The sequence below is a fragment of the Lissotriton vulgaris genome, chromosome 7, assembly GCF_964263255.1.
Source record: "Lissotriton vulgaris chromosome 7, aLisVul1.2, whole genome shotgun sequence".
Lineage (NCBI taxonomy): Eukaryota > Metazoa > Chordata > Amphibia > Caudata > Salamandridae > Lissotriton > Lissotriton vulgaris.
The window spans coordinates 1293545984-1293563080 of record NC_141695.1 but is presented as its reverse complement, the minus strand read 5'-3'; the positions used below and the strand labels follow the sequence as shown (position 1 = coordinate 1293563080).

General features: G+C 44.3%; 2 protein-coding genes across 4 annotated transcripts in view; both read left to right on the top strand.

Annotated features, from left to right (window-relative positions):
• LOC147703524 (membrane-spanning 4-domains subfamily A member 4A-like) overlaps window positions 1–16633 on the top strand; it is a 1156223-nt gene extending 1139590 nt beyond the window's left edge. For 2 of the 3 annotated variants that reach the window (XR_015297583.1, XR_015297581.1), the window contains one exon: window positions 16371–16633. The gene's annotated coding sequence lies outside the window, so the exon portion shown is untranslated. Of the gene's footprint in view, window positions 1–16258 lie in introns of all 3 variants that reach the window. The other variant, XR_015297582.1, reaches the window with a different exon arrangement.
• Window positions 1–16633, top strand: part of LOC147703525 (membrane-spanning 4-domains subfamily A member 4A-like) — a 345084-nt gene extending 328451 nt beyond the window's left edge. Inside the window, exons 6-7 of the mRNA XM_086931894.1 lie at window positions 2982–3101; window positions 16078–16633. Coding sequence (XP_086788020.1) covers window positions 2982–3101; window positions 16078–16143 — 186 coding nt within the window. The 3' untranslated portion in view covers window positions 16144–16633. The remainder of the gene's footprint in view (window positions 1–2981; window positions 3102–16077) is intronic.
• Window positions 16634–17097: the final 464 nt, after the last annotated feature.

Below are 17097 nucleotides of genomic sequence, written 5' to 3'. Positions count from 1 at the left end.
AACCTTTGTTTTATTCGGGGAATTTCTAGTTTTTTTTACATAAAGTAATATTTTGATCTCCATACAGAAAGCCAACACCCAGCCGCGCACAGCCAAAAGCTGGCCTTAGCTACCTGCAGCAAACCCCCCATTGACAACCAAGTCCACACTTTTCATTTTGCGCGGTGCAGGGATTTGTTTGCAGGGACTGACTTGGTCCACGGGGCTAATAAGACTCTAGAGGAGTGGCTCCATGCGGGCCCCTCCTTTTCTTTTTTCAATACCTGCATGCCCCAGGAACCTGGCTCACCCAGGGGCTATAATGGAAACAAGTGCGGGAGACTGTGCTTATTTTTGTTTTCAATTGCGCCCCAAATTTGCAGATCGACCCACAGTTTTAGTGAACAAATAATATTGCTAAGGTTAGAGAATAACAGGATGTTGGTTATCTTTCCAGTTGTAGGGAAGCCAAGTAGAAACTATAACTCACTTTCCATAGGAGAGTGTGAAGTGATGATGCTTGAGGTAGTTATCCAAAGCATAGGGAGAAATTTGAGTGCCCATCTTTCTTTGAAATTGTTTGTATGTTATTCATCTGGAATTACACATCTGTACAGAGAGTTGGTTACACAGAGGTAGAGTTCAGGTATATCAATGCACGATTGCAGTCATCTTTAATTCTCTGAATAACAAGACACATAAGATAGCTCCTTTGCATTGTAGGGATTCACAATATTCCACAGAACTCACTAACCCACAGAGTGATAAGGCAGAAGTGGTGAAGTCTGGAATCTTTTTTTTCTCTCTTATTTTATTCCCCTTTTTGCTCTTCTACCTCTGGCCCTCATATTTCAGTATATGTGGTCATTGGTCGAAGTGGCACGAGACAGATAAGAACATTGCTTCAGTTGAATCCTGTGCACAAGGTTAGTGCAACTAGATAGAGGAACATGAAATTCAAGAACAATGTTGGTTCCACTGTTGTAGTTTGCAAACCTTCTAGGTCTTCAGACTACAAGAGGAATGCAAAATGGGTCCATGAACTAAGTTATTAGGTCTGCTGACTACTGCAGAAGGAAACTAACACAGATGCATGACTATCTTAGTTTGCAGACACTGCGCCAGGTCCGCAGACATTTGGGTGTGTCTGCCAAGAGTCTGTGCCTGTTGGGGATTCATAGGCTCTGGGCATAGTCCATGGTCCCGGAAACCAAAATAATGTATTTTATTTGTAAACTTTATGGGGATTCTTTACCTAGGCCTGAGGATTAGGGATGCTCATCCTGCAGCATTTTGTGGCTTTCATATTTTTACATTCTTTTTTTTTCTGGAGGCAGTCTGCGAACCCTAGTTTATGAAGTATCAGGGAACTCCTGGTCCAGATACTTCTAACTTTTACCCCCATCAAGTCCACCCAACATATTTTTATAATGCAAATTTTCTGGGAATGTCTGAATGGGTTTACTTTAAACCAAAGTATAGCATGTCCTTGGGTATAGTTATAACTTCAAGCCATGTTTGATGTAAAACATTCAGTCGTTTTTATTAGGTCGAGCATTCAAGACCTCTTGTATATACTTTATATTATACTTATATGTGAATGTACTTTGTGGGCTCTGGAGATCAGCCCTGGAACTTGTCTGCTTCCAATTAGGGACTTTTTTCTGTTCAACTGCCTCTATTTAACTGTCTTGATAGGAAACAACCAGCAGAGGTCAGTAAAATACCAGAATCACTTTAGCATTCTCTAGATTCCACTCCATGGAAAATGTCTTCCACGGGCACCGGTAAACAATAATATATTTTTCAAATCTTGTATTTTCAATGATATGCCAACGAAGGCCCTGATTTTATATTGAAAACAGAGCTTTGAACTATACCATTTTCCGCTGAAAGGCAATATTTCTCTCCATGTGTTCCCATACCTGGCGTGTCACGCAGTTTGGTGCTTACTTTCCCTTCATGTTAAAGAACAGTAGATGTTTCAGCACCCAGGCTAATGTGCTGCATGGCTAAATACATGAAAGGTCCCAAAGGCGAGACCGAATGCATTGCAAATGCTTGCATAGAGGAGAGCTAGTAATCATATAGGAGTTAAAATGGAAAAAGTCACTTTCTTAACTACCACTTTTATCCTCCCTATATATATATATATATTACATGATAGCAGTCACCAGCGTTTAGGTATGGTTCAGATGCACTTTCAGTTTAAAAGGCATTTTTTGATTTGTCTGTAAGTTTGGTTCACAGATCTGCTCCAAAGTTGGTAACCACTTAGCATATGCAGCTATGGCTCTGGAAATTGTGTGCAGCCCTGTCCAGAATAACTAGACTTAAAGAAACAGTTAAAATGTAGAATCAGTGCCTGGCAGGATTAAATGGGTTGACACTCTTAAATATCTTGATCCTTTAAAACTGTCATTTCAAAATCACAATTTCTGTTAATCACGTTTCGATTTCTCAAGGCAAGGCTGGATGATGATGAGTGTTAAACAATGTATTTTCCACCTTCCTGAAAATCATTTAGCTTTGTGGAAAAAGAACACAGCAAAGGGTGGGGGGGGGTGTACTATAAGAAGCTCCAGGGGAGTGCTGGGGGGGCTCTCAGATACTTGGAAAATGGTAGTAAAAACGTATGGAGGGCAATTCACAGAGAAAGCAGTAATGCTGTACCCTTAGAAGTACTCTAATTAATAGGTGAAGATTTACTACTTTTTGGAATTCACCAGCATTCTCAGTAGTATGCCTATAAAGCTGCAACAGAAATATGAGTACTTTTAAGCGTACATATTTACTACTTTCTTTGTGAAATACCCCCATAGGAATTGCCCTCCACAGTGGTGTAGGTCTGTGCCTTCCAGGGAGGGATGTCTGATCACTTTGGGATGGTACACTAAATTGTAAGATAGTATTTATTGTCTTGACAAGAAGGGTGTGCGTGTGTGACTGTTTCTGCCCTCTCTCCTTTTCCTCAGAGCTAATTGTTATTTTGTCATTGGCAGAATGTCTCCACTGGAATCATGTTTATTCTGCTCACCTTCAGCGTTCTCCAGTTTTGTGTTTCCGTATCTGTTTCTGCCTTTGGATGCAAAACCCTCTGCTGGACCACCTACAGTGAAGTGGTAAGGATCCTTTCTTCTTCCTTCCTAACTCACACCCTTCCTCCTTTCCTTTCTTCCTGCCATCTTTCATTACTTCTTACCTTTGCTGAATTCTGTACTTCTCTTTTCAGCTATGTAGTCTTTCTCATTCCAGCTCTGTACTTTCTTTCTCTTTCCAGCATTATATCTCTCTCTAGCTAAAATACAACGATCTGCCATACTGGAAAAGGCAAGGAAATTAATTATTATGCATAGAGATATTCCTCCTGCCAAGAATTCTCACAGTAATTAAATTGATGAGAGATGGAAAAACATACTTCCAGTACTGCCGTGACACTTTGCAACAGATGTAGCTTCCGGTGCAGCTTTCACATAGTACATGCCTCAAGAAAGGCCTAGTGAATTATGACGAACAGTACTTAACATTCCGCCTGCTCAGCACCCTCTCCTCAATATCAGATGCCTTTCTTTAGGTAGCAGCGCTTCCCAATCTTCTCTCTTTGACTTTGCAGGCCAATGTCCAGGCATATTAAGCTCGGAAACAGCACGTACGTAGTGCTGTTCACATGCGACAGATCTAAGACACAACACTCTATATCCCAGGCGGCCCACTGTTTCTCCTTCAATGCTGTCCAGCCTGCCACAGCAGGACAACCTTTAAGTTCATGTCACCTGAACAAGTCCCAGTGCAGACTTCTGTTCTCCTCTCACACCTCCCAACACCATATTTACCGCTGGGTGGGAGTGGTGCAGCACAGAAAACTGACCACTTGCTGTGTGAAAAAGGCCGCTTTACTGAAACAGGTGCACATAAATTTCCTGTCAATCTGCCTTATTTTTTTACTCATTTATGTATGTATAACATGTATTAAGTGCTGCTGTTACCCGTAGGTGTCCTGGCGCTATGTGAGATCTACCCAAGGCTCAAAACCGAAGTGCAATTAGTCTGTAAACAGACAGGTTTTTAAAGCCTTGCGAAAAGCCAATAGGCTGATCAACCCTCTGAGGTGTAATGGAAGATTATTCCAAGCTTTGGCTGCATTCACTACAGAGCTTCTTCCACCCCAGGAGGCCTTTTTTGCAAAAGGCACATAGACCTGCTTAGCAGCAGATGAGCGCAGTGATCTGGTAGGAGTATACCAAAATAACCGCTCTTTTAAGTAAGCTGACCCTATTCCATGGATCGCCTTGTGAACTTGACACAAAGCTTTAAACTGGGCACACTTCCTAACCTGCAGCCAATGAAGCCTCCGTATCTCCTTAGAGATTGATGCGTATTTAGGGATACCTGAGGCCAACCTAGCAGCAGCTGCTGAAGTTGCAACTTATTCATTATTCTTTCCTGGATATTGAAATAAAGGATATTACAGTAATCCAGCCGAGACATAGTAAGTGCTGTGACGACTGTTTGGTGACACTCTATAGGTAAGAGCGGCAGACATTTCTTACAAGACCTGAGGGCAGAGGACGTAGAGGAAGACACTGAATTCACTTGGTCTCTAAAACTGAGATTCTGGTCCACCCACACTCCTAAGTTTTTTTACCTTCTTGTTGAGTGTGGGGCGAGGACCCAAGGTCTCTGGCCACCATTCAAGGGTCCAAAAATTCGGGCTGTTGCCAAAACATACCACCTCCGTCTTACTGGAGTTTAATTTAAGGCAGTTTTGGGCCATCCAAATCCCTACGGTATTCATACTGTCCTTAAATCGAATCGCTATGCTCCGCCACTCCTCTGTTTGTTATGAGACCACAATTTGTGTGTCATCCGCGTAGGAGGTCAGACTAAACCCAAAAATGACTTAATAAGGGGCGCCAAAGAGGACACATATACATTAAATAGTGGTGGGCTTAGTGAGGACCCTTGCGGGACCCCACAAGGTCATGAAAAAGACTCAGACAAGAATTTCCTCAAAGACACTGACTGACTCCGATTTGAAAGAAAGGTTTTCAGAAGTCTCCATGTGGAACCCTGAACTCCAATCTCCCACAGCCGGTCCATCAATTAATCATGATTGACCTATCAAATGCTGCCAAGAGATCTAGCATGATCAAAGCAGCCTTGCCCCCTTTATCTAAAACAGTCTGGATCTCTTCTGTAGATTTCAAAACAGCCGATTCAGTGATATGGCCCCCTCTGAATCCATGCTGGGTTGGGTCCAATGCTTGTGTTGACTCCAGAAAATAACTAAGTTGCATGTTTAAATTCCTCTTAACAATTATTGCTGGTAACGGAAGTCTGGATATAGGCCTGAAACGTCTTTTACATCAAGATTCGGTTTAAAAAAAAAAGGCAGGATAGAGGTTTTTTTCCATTCTAGCGGGAAGTATCCTTCGGCATACATAGTATTAAAAAATGGGGGTCAAAACTCAGGAGATTGGTTCTGCCGCTAATTTTATTATAGGTGTCGGACAAGGGTTAGAAGGAGAGCCAGATTTAAATCGCATAAGATGATTGAAAGTGTCATTAACTGTGAGCAGGGCAAATTTATCCAGATGAGCTTTCTTTTATGATATTAGGGGCCTTATGTAGGTAAACTACATTTACCGATTCTAAAATACCGAATTTTACCGATTCGGTATTTTAGAATCGGTAAATGCTATATAGGTGAAAATTCTGTAAGTATTACCTAATCGGTACGATTCGGTATTCACCGAATTGGTATTTACCGATTCGGTAATTCCCATTCATTCCATGAATGGGAATTACTGAATGCAAAATACTGATTCGGTAAAAGGGGGGAACACATTCAAGGGTGGCAGGGTGTCACTTTGACACCCTGTTGCACCCCTGAATAGTGCATGGATGCACATGTGGCACACGTACATGCCCTATGTCTGCCACATGGCACTGTTATTAAATGCACAAAATTGCTTTTTTTAGGGTTTTCGATATTTACCACCAACTTGTAGTTGGTAAATAACGAACCCTGAAATGGGAAAAGCACTCATTTGAGTGCTCCCTACATTTCAGATTCGGTAATTTACTGAATCGGTATTTTAAGGAATCAGTAATTTACCGATTCCTTAAAATACTGGTTCAGTAAATTACCGAATCTGAAATGTGACCCCTACCTCTCAAATGCCCAATACCGGTCGGTAACGGACGAAATTCGGTCATTTCGGCCGTTACCGACTGGTATTGGGCCACCTACATCTGGCCCTAGGTCCTCTGAAATTAGGGGCCATATGTAGGTAAACTACATTTACAGATTCTAAAATACTGAATTTTACCGATTCGGTATTTTAGAATCGGTAAAGGCTATGTAGGAAAAATTTGGTAAGTATTACTGAATCGGTAAATACTGATTCGCTAAAAGGGGGGAACACATTCAAGGGTGGCAGGGTGTCACTTTGACACCCTGTTGCACTCCTGAATAGTGCATGGGTGCACATGTGGCACACATACATGCCGTAAGGGCATGTATGTCTGCCACATGGCACTGTTATTAAATGCAAAAAAATGCTTTTTTTTAGGGTTTTCGACATTTACCACCAACTTGTAGTTGGTGGTAAATAACGAATCCTGAAATGGGAAAAGCACTCATTTGAGTGCTCCCTTCATTTCAGATTCAGTAATTTACTGAATCGGTATTTTAAGGAATCAGTAATTTACTGATTCCTTAAAATACCGATTCGGTAAATTGCCGAATCTGAAATGTGGCCCCTACATCTCAAATGCCCAATACCGGTCGGTAACGGCCAAAATTCTGTAATTTCGGCCGTTACCGACCGGTATTGGGCCACCTAAATCTGGCCCTAGGTCCTCTGTATTGCCCAACGTCCTCTTAGATTTAGCATTAAAGAAAGAGGAAAAGATGGTATTCACCTTCTCATGGAAACATTTAGCCAATTTATCGCAGAGTTCCTGACTCTGTATGATAGTAATAGCCTCTGGGTTTGCCAGACTGGTGACTGTGTTAAATATTTCCCTTGCTGAGTTTTTTGTATTATTGGTCTTAATTGAGAAAAATGTTACCTTTGCATTATAAATCAGCTGCTTATACTTAGCAAGTCCACGTTTGGATTCCTCCTTATCACAATCCATATATTTCTTTCTCCATTTTCTCTCCAAATGTTTACAGGTCAATTTATGATCCCTTAGTTCCTGAGAATACCAAGGGGCGGAGGGTACACGCCTTGTAAAATAGCACATTTTACTGGGAACTAATTTATGACCTGCTTCTTCTAACCAGCTAGAATAGGACTGTGTACCCTCTTCAAAATCACTAGGTAACATGATTAAGGTCTTATTGAGGACCTCAGAGAGATCTTCAGCCGTTACTTTGTTCCACGCTCTTTTCACCAGTCTTTTATTTAATGGCTTCTGAGAATGGCGGTCGGGGATAGTAAGGTTAAATAGAAACGCCTTGTGATCAGACCAGAGTAACGGAAGAATAGTCGTGACTTGTAATTGTGGATTGTTAGAAAAAATACCATCAAGTGTATGTCCTGCCTAATTGGTCGCCCCAGTCACAAGTTGCTCTAAATTATTGCCGTTCATCAAAGCTAACAATTTGGCTTTGTCCGTATCTGAAGAGGCTTCCAAATGGAAATTGAAATTGCCTAAAACGGTGTATGAGCTAGCGGTGATACTACTTTCCACAAGTCGTCCTGCCTGGTCACTAAAACAACCTCTAGGGCCAGGTGGTCTATAGATAAGGGATCCTTGAAAGGTGTACTGAAGAGATAGGGGAAAGGAGAAGTCCAAAACCTCACATCCTTCCACCCCTCCCGGGCTAAATGTAGCGACCAGTGAGGAATGGTAGATGACCACTAATCCGCCTCCTCTTCCAGTAGTCCTATTCAAAGTATAGCATACATAGTTATAGGGCGTGGCCTTAACTAAGTCCGGACCTGTTGCTTTATCAGTCCAGGACTCTGTGATAAAAGCAATCTTTACGCGTTCATCCTCTATAAATGAAGCACACTCCAAACTATGTTTATTCAGTGATCTCACATCCATGAGGACACATTTCCAAATGGAGGTACTCATCTCCCCATCTATCTTTGCACAAGTTCTAGAAGAATCCATAGTTTGAAATAAAAGCTCTGGAATTTCGATCCCGCACCCTGGGCACACCTTAAAATGCTCCTTAGAAAACTAACACTTGCTATACATCCAGTGAACTAGTACTCGCCCCACCCCCACCTCTACTGTCCCCTCCCCCACATACCACCATCTAGCCAACTCATTTAACTGTATTGCATTTCGACATTTCCAACTTTCTATCCCCTCTACATCCTATGACATTATGTATGAAACTGTAAGTAACCAAATGTCTTAAACTGAAATTTGAACTACCTGCCTCCCCTCCCCTTGCACTTGGTTCCCCAACCGGCAACGCCAACCACCTTTTGCCAATACCTGGCAAACTTTTTATGAACCGAAGCACCTTAGCACCTATTCCAAGCAACAATGTACACAACTATGCCCCTGCACACCTGACTCAACAACGGAGCCCTTATCTAAAAAAAACATCAAATTGTACCCCAGGAAACTCTAGATAAAGGGATGGGCGAGCAGGGAACAGCGACACAGACATGCTCTCTGTCACCAACCACCAGGTCACCTTAACCTAAAATGATGGCAGGGAGCCCAACATAACCCCTTAGATATAGTTTGGTCTATAATTCTGCCATGGTATGTTGCCCAAAACAGAATGGCAGTCACTGGACGGCACGACCATCCCAATCTGCCCGAGCGGCAGACTTACCGCCGGCCACTCTCCCCCACAAACTCCCCTTATATCACACAGCGCTGTGCAGCAAGTCAGTTTGCAGCTCTGCGTGACAGGGAAAGAGAAGGAATGCACTATACTTAACATGTTACGGTGCATTCTTGCTTTTTCCCAGCACTGGCCCACAATGTGCTTCCAAGCGCCAACGCAGGCACTCATGCACAAAAACCAAGGAGAAACAATCCTATTTTTCCTCGTTAAAACCTCAACTGGGAGGCGTAGCAGTTTTGATACATTCCCAGGTTTGCAACGTATGGTTAAACTGGGAATGCTGCAAAAACCATGTTTCTTTGAATGGGAACATCCACGGACCACTGATGGAACTCCTCCCCGGGGCAGAGTAATGCGATGCAGTGATTTGCGCTAGGTTACATTGTTCTGGATTTATTAAGTCACTCCGGGCCATGCAAGGTGGCCTTGCGTGGCTTCATAAATAGCATCTCATGGGTTGCGTTCTTTTTTAACCCCGTTACGCAGTGCAAAAGTGACACAATCCTTGATAAATATGGCTCTTATTTTATCTCCCATGAGCCATCTTGTGGAATGGCTGTTCTCACCATGGCTCATTTCTACGCTGTAGCCTTCGCATTCACAGATTCCCGGACCATATCAGCAGGCACAGCGGTACAATAAATATCTAAATTCATATGACAGATTGTTTTCGAATGCCAAGTATTGTAGTATGATGCCGATCAGGGCCGGCGTTAGGGCAGTGCAAGTGGTGCGGGCGCACTGGGCGTTGACCTTTGTAGGGGCGCTTACCTCAGAGGGGGCGCTGTGTTTAGCAATAACTTATGATTGGAGCGATGGGGGGCACTTTTGCCCAGTGGTAGTGAGAGAATCTGAGGAGGTAGTAATTGGTTGTAGGGGCGCCAAAAAAGATTGTCACACCAGGCGCCACCAACGCTAAAGCCGGCCTTGAAAATTGATGTTGGTTTGTGGACAAGGCTGAAAATCCTGGTGGTCTGGGGCTTTGTCCCTGTGTTCCAGCTTTACATTAGTGATAGTTTCCACCTCTTCCATTGAAGTGTAAATCTCCTTTAAAGTGCAGTTTTCAGCTGCATGGCGCTGGGATTTTTGGGGTGATTGATTTCCATTTGTTTCAGTGTGATGTGGAAATCAATGGCAACTCGCTGATGAATGGCAATTTAGTGCGATAGGATTCGTTACGCCACAAAATACAAACACAACACGGATGGTTCTGATTTTCATTTATGAAAATAATTGCAACACTACAAGAAATATTAAATGTAGAGATTGAAAAACATGTAGCATTGTTTTGACTATATATGAGTCAAAGCAAAACTTCAATGGACAAGACATATTACTAAAATTAATAATCATGAGGAAGAAACAGAAGAAGAAATATAAACTATATGGAATTCAAAGATAGATCCCTGCACAAATATTGAAAGCTGGATGGAACAAGGCATCGAGGTATATTCACAAAGCACTGAGAAGAGCCAACTTTAATCGAATGCAGCGGTATGCACAATGCCTTTTTGCCTCTATACCGCGGAAATTCGACATAATCACAAAGCTGACTTATCAAACCAGTGTCTCATATTAAGAAAACTGGTACATGGGACCACATTTTTTTATTTGTCAACCACTGGGACAATATTTTTTCAAGAAATATGTATTTCATTCATATTTATTATTTAGCCACGGACAGAATGCGAGTTCTATTGGGAAGCTCTGCATGTGTGGGAAGTGTGGAGTGAACCAGATAAAAGGTTTTTAATGCTATGTTAATTGCGCACTCATTAATTTGGAAAGGCATAAAAGCACCTAAATTCAAAAAGTGGATTAACAAGATAAACAAGCATTTACAATGCAATGGTCTCGGCATCATTAAAGGAAGAGCTATTGGCATTGCTCATGACATTTCTTTTTTTTTCTTTAAATCATAAACAAATGACATTGTCATTTACATTGCCAATACACACCGCTCTGCACCTGCACTTACTGCTCTGCACACTCACTCTGCATTCTGCGCTCACTCCTCTGCACACTCACTCTGCATTCTGCGCTCACTCCTCTGCGCTCGCAACTCTGCATTCTGCGCTCACTCCTCTGCACTCGCAACTCTGCATTCTGCGCTCACTCCTCTGCGCTCGCAACTCTGCATTCTGCGCTCACTCCTCTGCGCTCGCAACTCTGCATTCTGCGCTCACAACTCTGCGCTCGCAACTCTGCGCTCGCAACTCTGCGCTCACAACTCTGCGCTCACAACTCTGCGCTCACAACTCTGCGCTCACAACTCTGCGCTCACAACTCTGCGCTCACAACTCTGCGCTCACAACTCTGCGCTCACAACTCTGCGCTCACAACTCTGCGCTCACAACTCTGCGCTCACAACTCTGCGCTCACAACTCTGCGCTCACAACTCTGCATTCTGCGCTCACAACTCTGCGCTCGCAACTCTGCATTCTGCGCTCACAACTCTGCGCTCGCAACTCTGCATTCTGCGCTCACAACTCTGCGCTCGCAACTCTGCATTCTGCGCTCACAACTCTGCGCTCACAACTCTGCGCTCACAACTCTGCGCTCACAACTCTGCGCTCACAACTCTGCGCTCACAACTCTGCGCTCACAACTCTGCGCTCACAACTCTGCATTCTGCACTCACTACTCTGCATTCTGCACTCACTACTCTGCACTCTGCACTCACTACTTTGCACTCACCACTCTTCACTCACTACTCTTCACTTTGCACTCACTACTCTTCACTCACTACTCACTACTCTTCACTTTGCACTCACTACTTTGCACTCACTACTCTGCATTCTGCACTCACTACTCTGCACTCTGCACTCACTACTCTGCACTCTGCACTCACTACTCTGCACTCTGCACTCACTACTCTGCACTCACTACTCACTACTCTTCACTTTGCACTCACTACTTTGCACTCACTACTCTGCATTCTGCACTCACTACTCTGCACTCTGCACTCACTACTCTGCACTCTGCACTCACTACTCTGCACTCTGCACTCACTACTCTGCACTCTGCACTCACTACTCTGCACTCACTACTTTGCACTCACTACTCTTCACTCACTACTCACTACTCTTCACTTTGCACTCACTACTTTGCACTCACTACTCTTCACTTTGCACTCACTACTTTGCACTCACTACTCTGCACTCACTACTCACTACTCTTCACTTTGCACTCGCTACTCTGCACTCGCTACTCTGCACTCACTACTCTGCACTCACTACTCTGCACTCACTACTCTGCACTCACTACTCTGCACTCACTACTCTGCACTCACTACTCTGCACTCACTACTCTGCACTCACTACTCTGCACTCACTACTCTGCACTCACTACTCTGCACTCACTACTCTGCACTCACTACTCTGCACTCACTACTCTGCACTCTGCACTCACTACTCTGCACTCTGCACTCACTACTCTGCACTCTGCACTCACTACTCTGCACTCTGCACTCACTACTCTGCACTCTGCACTCACTACTCTGCACTCTGCACTCACTACTCTGCACTCTGCACTCACTACTTTGCACTCTGCACTCACTACTTTGCACTCTGCACTCACTACTTTGCACTCTGCACTCACTACTCTGCACTCTGCACTCACTACTTTGCACTCTGCACTCACTACTTTGCACTCTGCACTCACTACTTTGCACTCTGCACTCACTACTTTGCACTCTGCACTCACTACTTTGCACTCTGCACTCACCACTCTGCACTCACTACTCTGCACTCTGCACTCACTACTCTGCACTCTGCACTCACTACTTTGCACTCTGCACTCACTACTCCACTCTGCACTCACTACTCTGCACTCACTACTCTGCACTCACTACTCTGCACTCACTACTCTGCACTCACTACTTTGCACTCTGCACTCACTACTCTGCACTCACTACTCTGCACTCACTACTCTGCACTCACTACTCTGCACTCACTACTCTGCACTCACTACTCTGCACTCACTACTCTGCACTCACTACTCTGCACTCACTACTCTGCACTCACTACTCTGCACTCACTACTCTGCACTCTGCACTCACTACTTTGCACTCTGCACTCACTACTTTGCACTCTGCACTCACTACTCTGCACTCTGCACTCACTACTCTGCACTCTGCACTCACTACTCTGCACTCACTACTCTGCACTCACTACTCTGCACTCACCACTCTGCACTCACCACTCTGCACTCACTACTCTGCACTCACTACTCTGCACTCACTACTCTGCACTCTGCACTCACTACTCTGCACTCTGCACTCACTACTCTGCATCCATTTCTGTAGATAAACATCCATTTCCCTACTAGTAATACTCCAAAACCAAGCCACCCTCAGAAACCCTTTGTTCTTGTTTTTCCTGTGGGCCCAAATTTGCACTCTGCACTCACGACTCTGCACTCTGCACTCACTACTCTGCACTCACTACTCTGCGCTCTGCACTCACTACTCTGCACTCACTACTCTGCACTCTGCACTCACTACTCTGCACTCTGCACTCACTACTCTGCACTCTGCACTCACTACTCTGCACTCTGCACTCACTACTCTGCACTCTGCACTCACTACTCTGCACTCTGCACTCACTACTCTGCACTCTGCACTCACTACTCTGCACTCTGCACTCACTACTCTGCACTCACTACTCTGCACTCTGCACTCTCTACTCTGCACTCTGCACTCTCTACTCTGCACTCTCTACTCTGCACTCTGCACTCTCTACTCTGCACTCTGCACTCACTACTCTGCACTCTGCACTCACTACTCTGCACTCTGCACTCACTACTCTGCACTCTGCACTCACTACTCTGCACTCTGCACTCACTACTCTGCACTCTGCACTCACTACTCTGCACTCACTACTCTGCACTCTGCACTCACTACTCTGCACTCTGCACTCACTACTCTGCACTCACTACTCTGCACTCACTACTCTGCACTCTGCACTCACTACTCTGCACTCACTACTCTGCACTCACTACTCTGCACTCACTACTAGGCACTCACTACTCTGCACTCACTACTAGGCACTCACTACTAGGCACTCACTACTAGGCACTCACTACTAGGCACTCACTATTCTGCACTCACTATTCTGCACTCTGCACTCACTATTCTGCACTCTGCACTCACTACTCTGCACTCTGCACTCACTACTCTGCACTCTGCACTCACTACTCTGCACTCACTACTCTGTACTCACTACTCTGCACTCACTACTCTGCACTCACTACTCTGCACTCACTACTCTGCACTCACTACTCTGCACTCACTACTCTGCACTCACTACTCTGCACTCTGCACTCACTACTCTGCACTCACTACTCTGCACTCACTACTCTGCACTCACTACCCTGCACTCACTACCCTGCACTCACTACTCTGCACACTCACTACTCTGCACACTCACTACTCTGCACACTCACTACTCTGCACACTCACTACTCTGCACACTCACTACTCTGCACTCACTACTCTGCACTCACTACTCTGCACACTCACTCTGCACACTCACTCTGCACTCACTACTTCGCACTCTGCGCACTCTGCACTCACACTCACCTTCTGCCTCACAGAGGGATGAAGTGAGCGCCGTTCTACTGGGCAGACCTGGGGTCGGGCGGGAGGGTCACCAGGGGCGCGCACGGCTTATAGAGCTATACCGATCAACACAATATTCTCCGGAGTGCCATCCATCTACCGCAGTAGCAGAAATTAGTTTGAAAGCATTGTCGAAGAATGCCAAAAAGCGCCTCATTTAGAAGCGATGAACAGAATTCAATTTTTAGAGCTCCCATGATGTGAAAACAATTTACAATGTACTGTGAACAAACTATTTACGAAGATAAAATATTAGTGAGATAGGTAGTAATCCTTATGCATATTGCCAGATAAGCAGGTGCACCAATGGTCCTCTACACTGGAAAGTCATTTTGAGGATGTAAACACTTCTCAGAAGACAATCTCCTTGACTACAGCGGACCTGCAACAGTGTGCAAAATGTCATGACATTTTGTGTTTACGTATTCTGCTGTATAGATATTTATTGCCCTAATTTTTTTTCAGTATTAGAGGATATCTTTGAAAATACAAGCCTATTATGAAAGTGGATAGAAATGATTATGATCATCGTGGCTAACACAAAGGTGCAGTGAGGAAAGTGAGTGGCAGATATCGCCACCTCATGGTAACTGAGTATAGTGGGTCCAGTGGTAGCTTGCACAGCCACGTTCTTTCACTCCGTGTCCAGACTTTGACACTGTGGAATGGGGTTCAAGTCCCAGCGTCGGCTCTCCCAGAGATTACAAAAAAACATGCTGATCGAAAGAAATAAAATTAAACAATACCGATTGGCGTGACGAGGATAAATCCATGTGCAGTGCACTGCCCCCTTGCCTTGTAGACACCGCAGCCCAAGAAAACATGATTGACGGAGCAAAACGGTGGTCTAATTGTCCATAGCCAAAGTATATAACAAGCTGAGGATCAACAAACGTGAAAACAGCGTGGTGGGCGCGCACGTGACGCAGCGTGGGCGTGCACATCAGCTGAAGGATCGCCGGAGAAGACACGAGTTTGCCTGCTGCCATGACTGACCAACTGCAGAGGGAAAGAGCCCGGTGAGTGTGGGTAGAGGGGGGGCGGCAGAGAGGGAGTGGGCAGGGATGGGGTGTGTGTGTGTGCGTGTGTGCGTGTGTCTGTTTCTGTGTGTGTCTGTGTGTGCACGGCCATGCCTGCCTGTGTGTGTGCGCGTTCACGGACCCTGGTCGGCGTGTTCACAGCTCTAGGTCCCTTCAGAGCGAACTCCATAACAATAGGTCTCGATGCCGAGACCTAAAAAAGAAAGGAACGCATGCATTTGTAAAAGAATGAATGTATCTCACGAATTTGATATTTGGGGGCTACATTGCTTGAATATTTGAAAAAAAATGAAATCTGTACAAGGTTGAAATGTTGACACAACGAATAACATTTGATATCTGAATGCCCCCGACCCCCCCCCCCCCGCCCCCTCCCACCCCCGGCCCCAAATTTTCTTGCAGTATGTTTACTAATAGCTCCAGCCATTATGGGTTTCATCCATTCAGTCACTTGAAACACAATCCTATAGAGACACCATTGCTTATGCAGTGACTGCGTCATCACTTATCCTCTACTCATTTCCAGTGACTCTCACAGTCATGCACTTTGGAACAGTTTTAGTTTGAATTATTCTTTTCTAATACCCAGCTGTCTTTGCCTCCTACAGAACGTGGTGATTTATCAGACCGCCCCTCCGAATTCAGCAGACCCTGGAGTTAGTGCCGCCCTATGAAGAGTTTTTGAGAAGCCACGAACTAATGACGTCAACAGGAATTGAGGTCAGCAGTTCCTGTATGACTAAATGAGAGCGCGCCAGCCCTGGCCGGAGTGGCCTCGACACGACCCAGCGTGGTGGTCCGCGCCCTGAAAATGCAGTGTTCGAAAAACACCACTCCGCAAATGTATACAAATAGAATAATAAATGTACAATCATATGCAATGAGCTATATATATATTTAGTTATCAAAAAATCTATTCCTTTGTAATGCTGTATTCCTGGTTACTAATATTTGTTAACTTTAAAGAATGTTCAAATTGTCTGCAAGTGTTTTTCGGGAGTCTGAAACCTTTTTAATCATGCAAACTTTTTATTAAAAAAATAAAAGCCATCCTGAGCTACTGCTTAATATGAAGACAAGAGTAGATAGATGTATATAAGGGAAGGGAAGGAAGAAGTAGCAGAAGTAGAATAATGGGATGAATGAAAGGAAAGAATGAACGTAGGAAGGAAGGAGAAAAGGAAGAGGAAGAAGGAAGGATAGAAAGAAAGAAGGAAAGGATGAATGAAAAAGAGCAGGAAGGAAGGGATAAGAAACAAAGGAAAGGGACAGAAAAGAAAGATGGGAAGAAGAAATGAAATAGTGGGAAAGATGAACCAAAGAAGGGTAGGAAAGGAAAGAATGTGAGACAAAAACAGGTAAAGGAAGTAAGGGAGAGTGAAATAAAGCAAGAATGAGAGGACAGAAAGAAAGAGACAAGGACAGGAAAGAAGTGATGGCACCGAAAGAAGGAATACTGAATAGAAAGAACATGAGAAACCAAGAAATGAACAAAGAAGTGAAGATAAAGGGAAAGAGGTGAAAAAGAAGGAAGGAAAAAAAAGTGAAAGGAAGAAAGAAAGAAAAAAAGGTAGAAAAGGGAAGAAAGAGAAAAAAGAAAGGAAGAGAAAGAATGGAAAAGAAAAAAC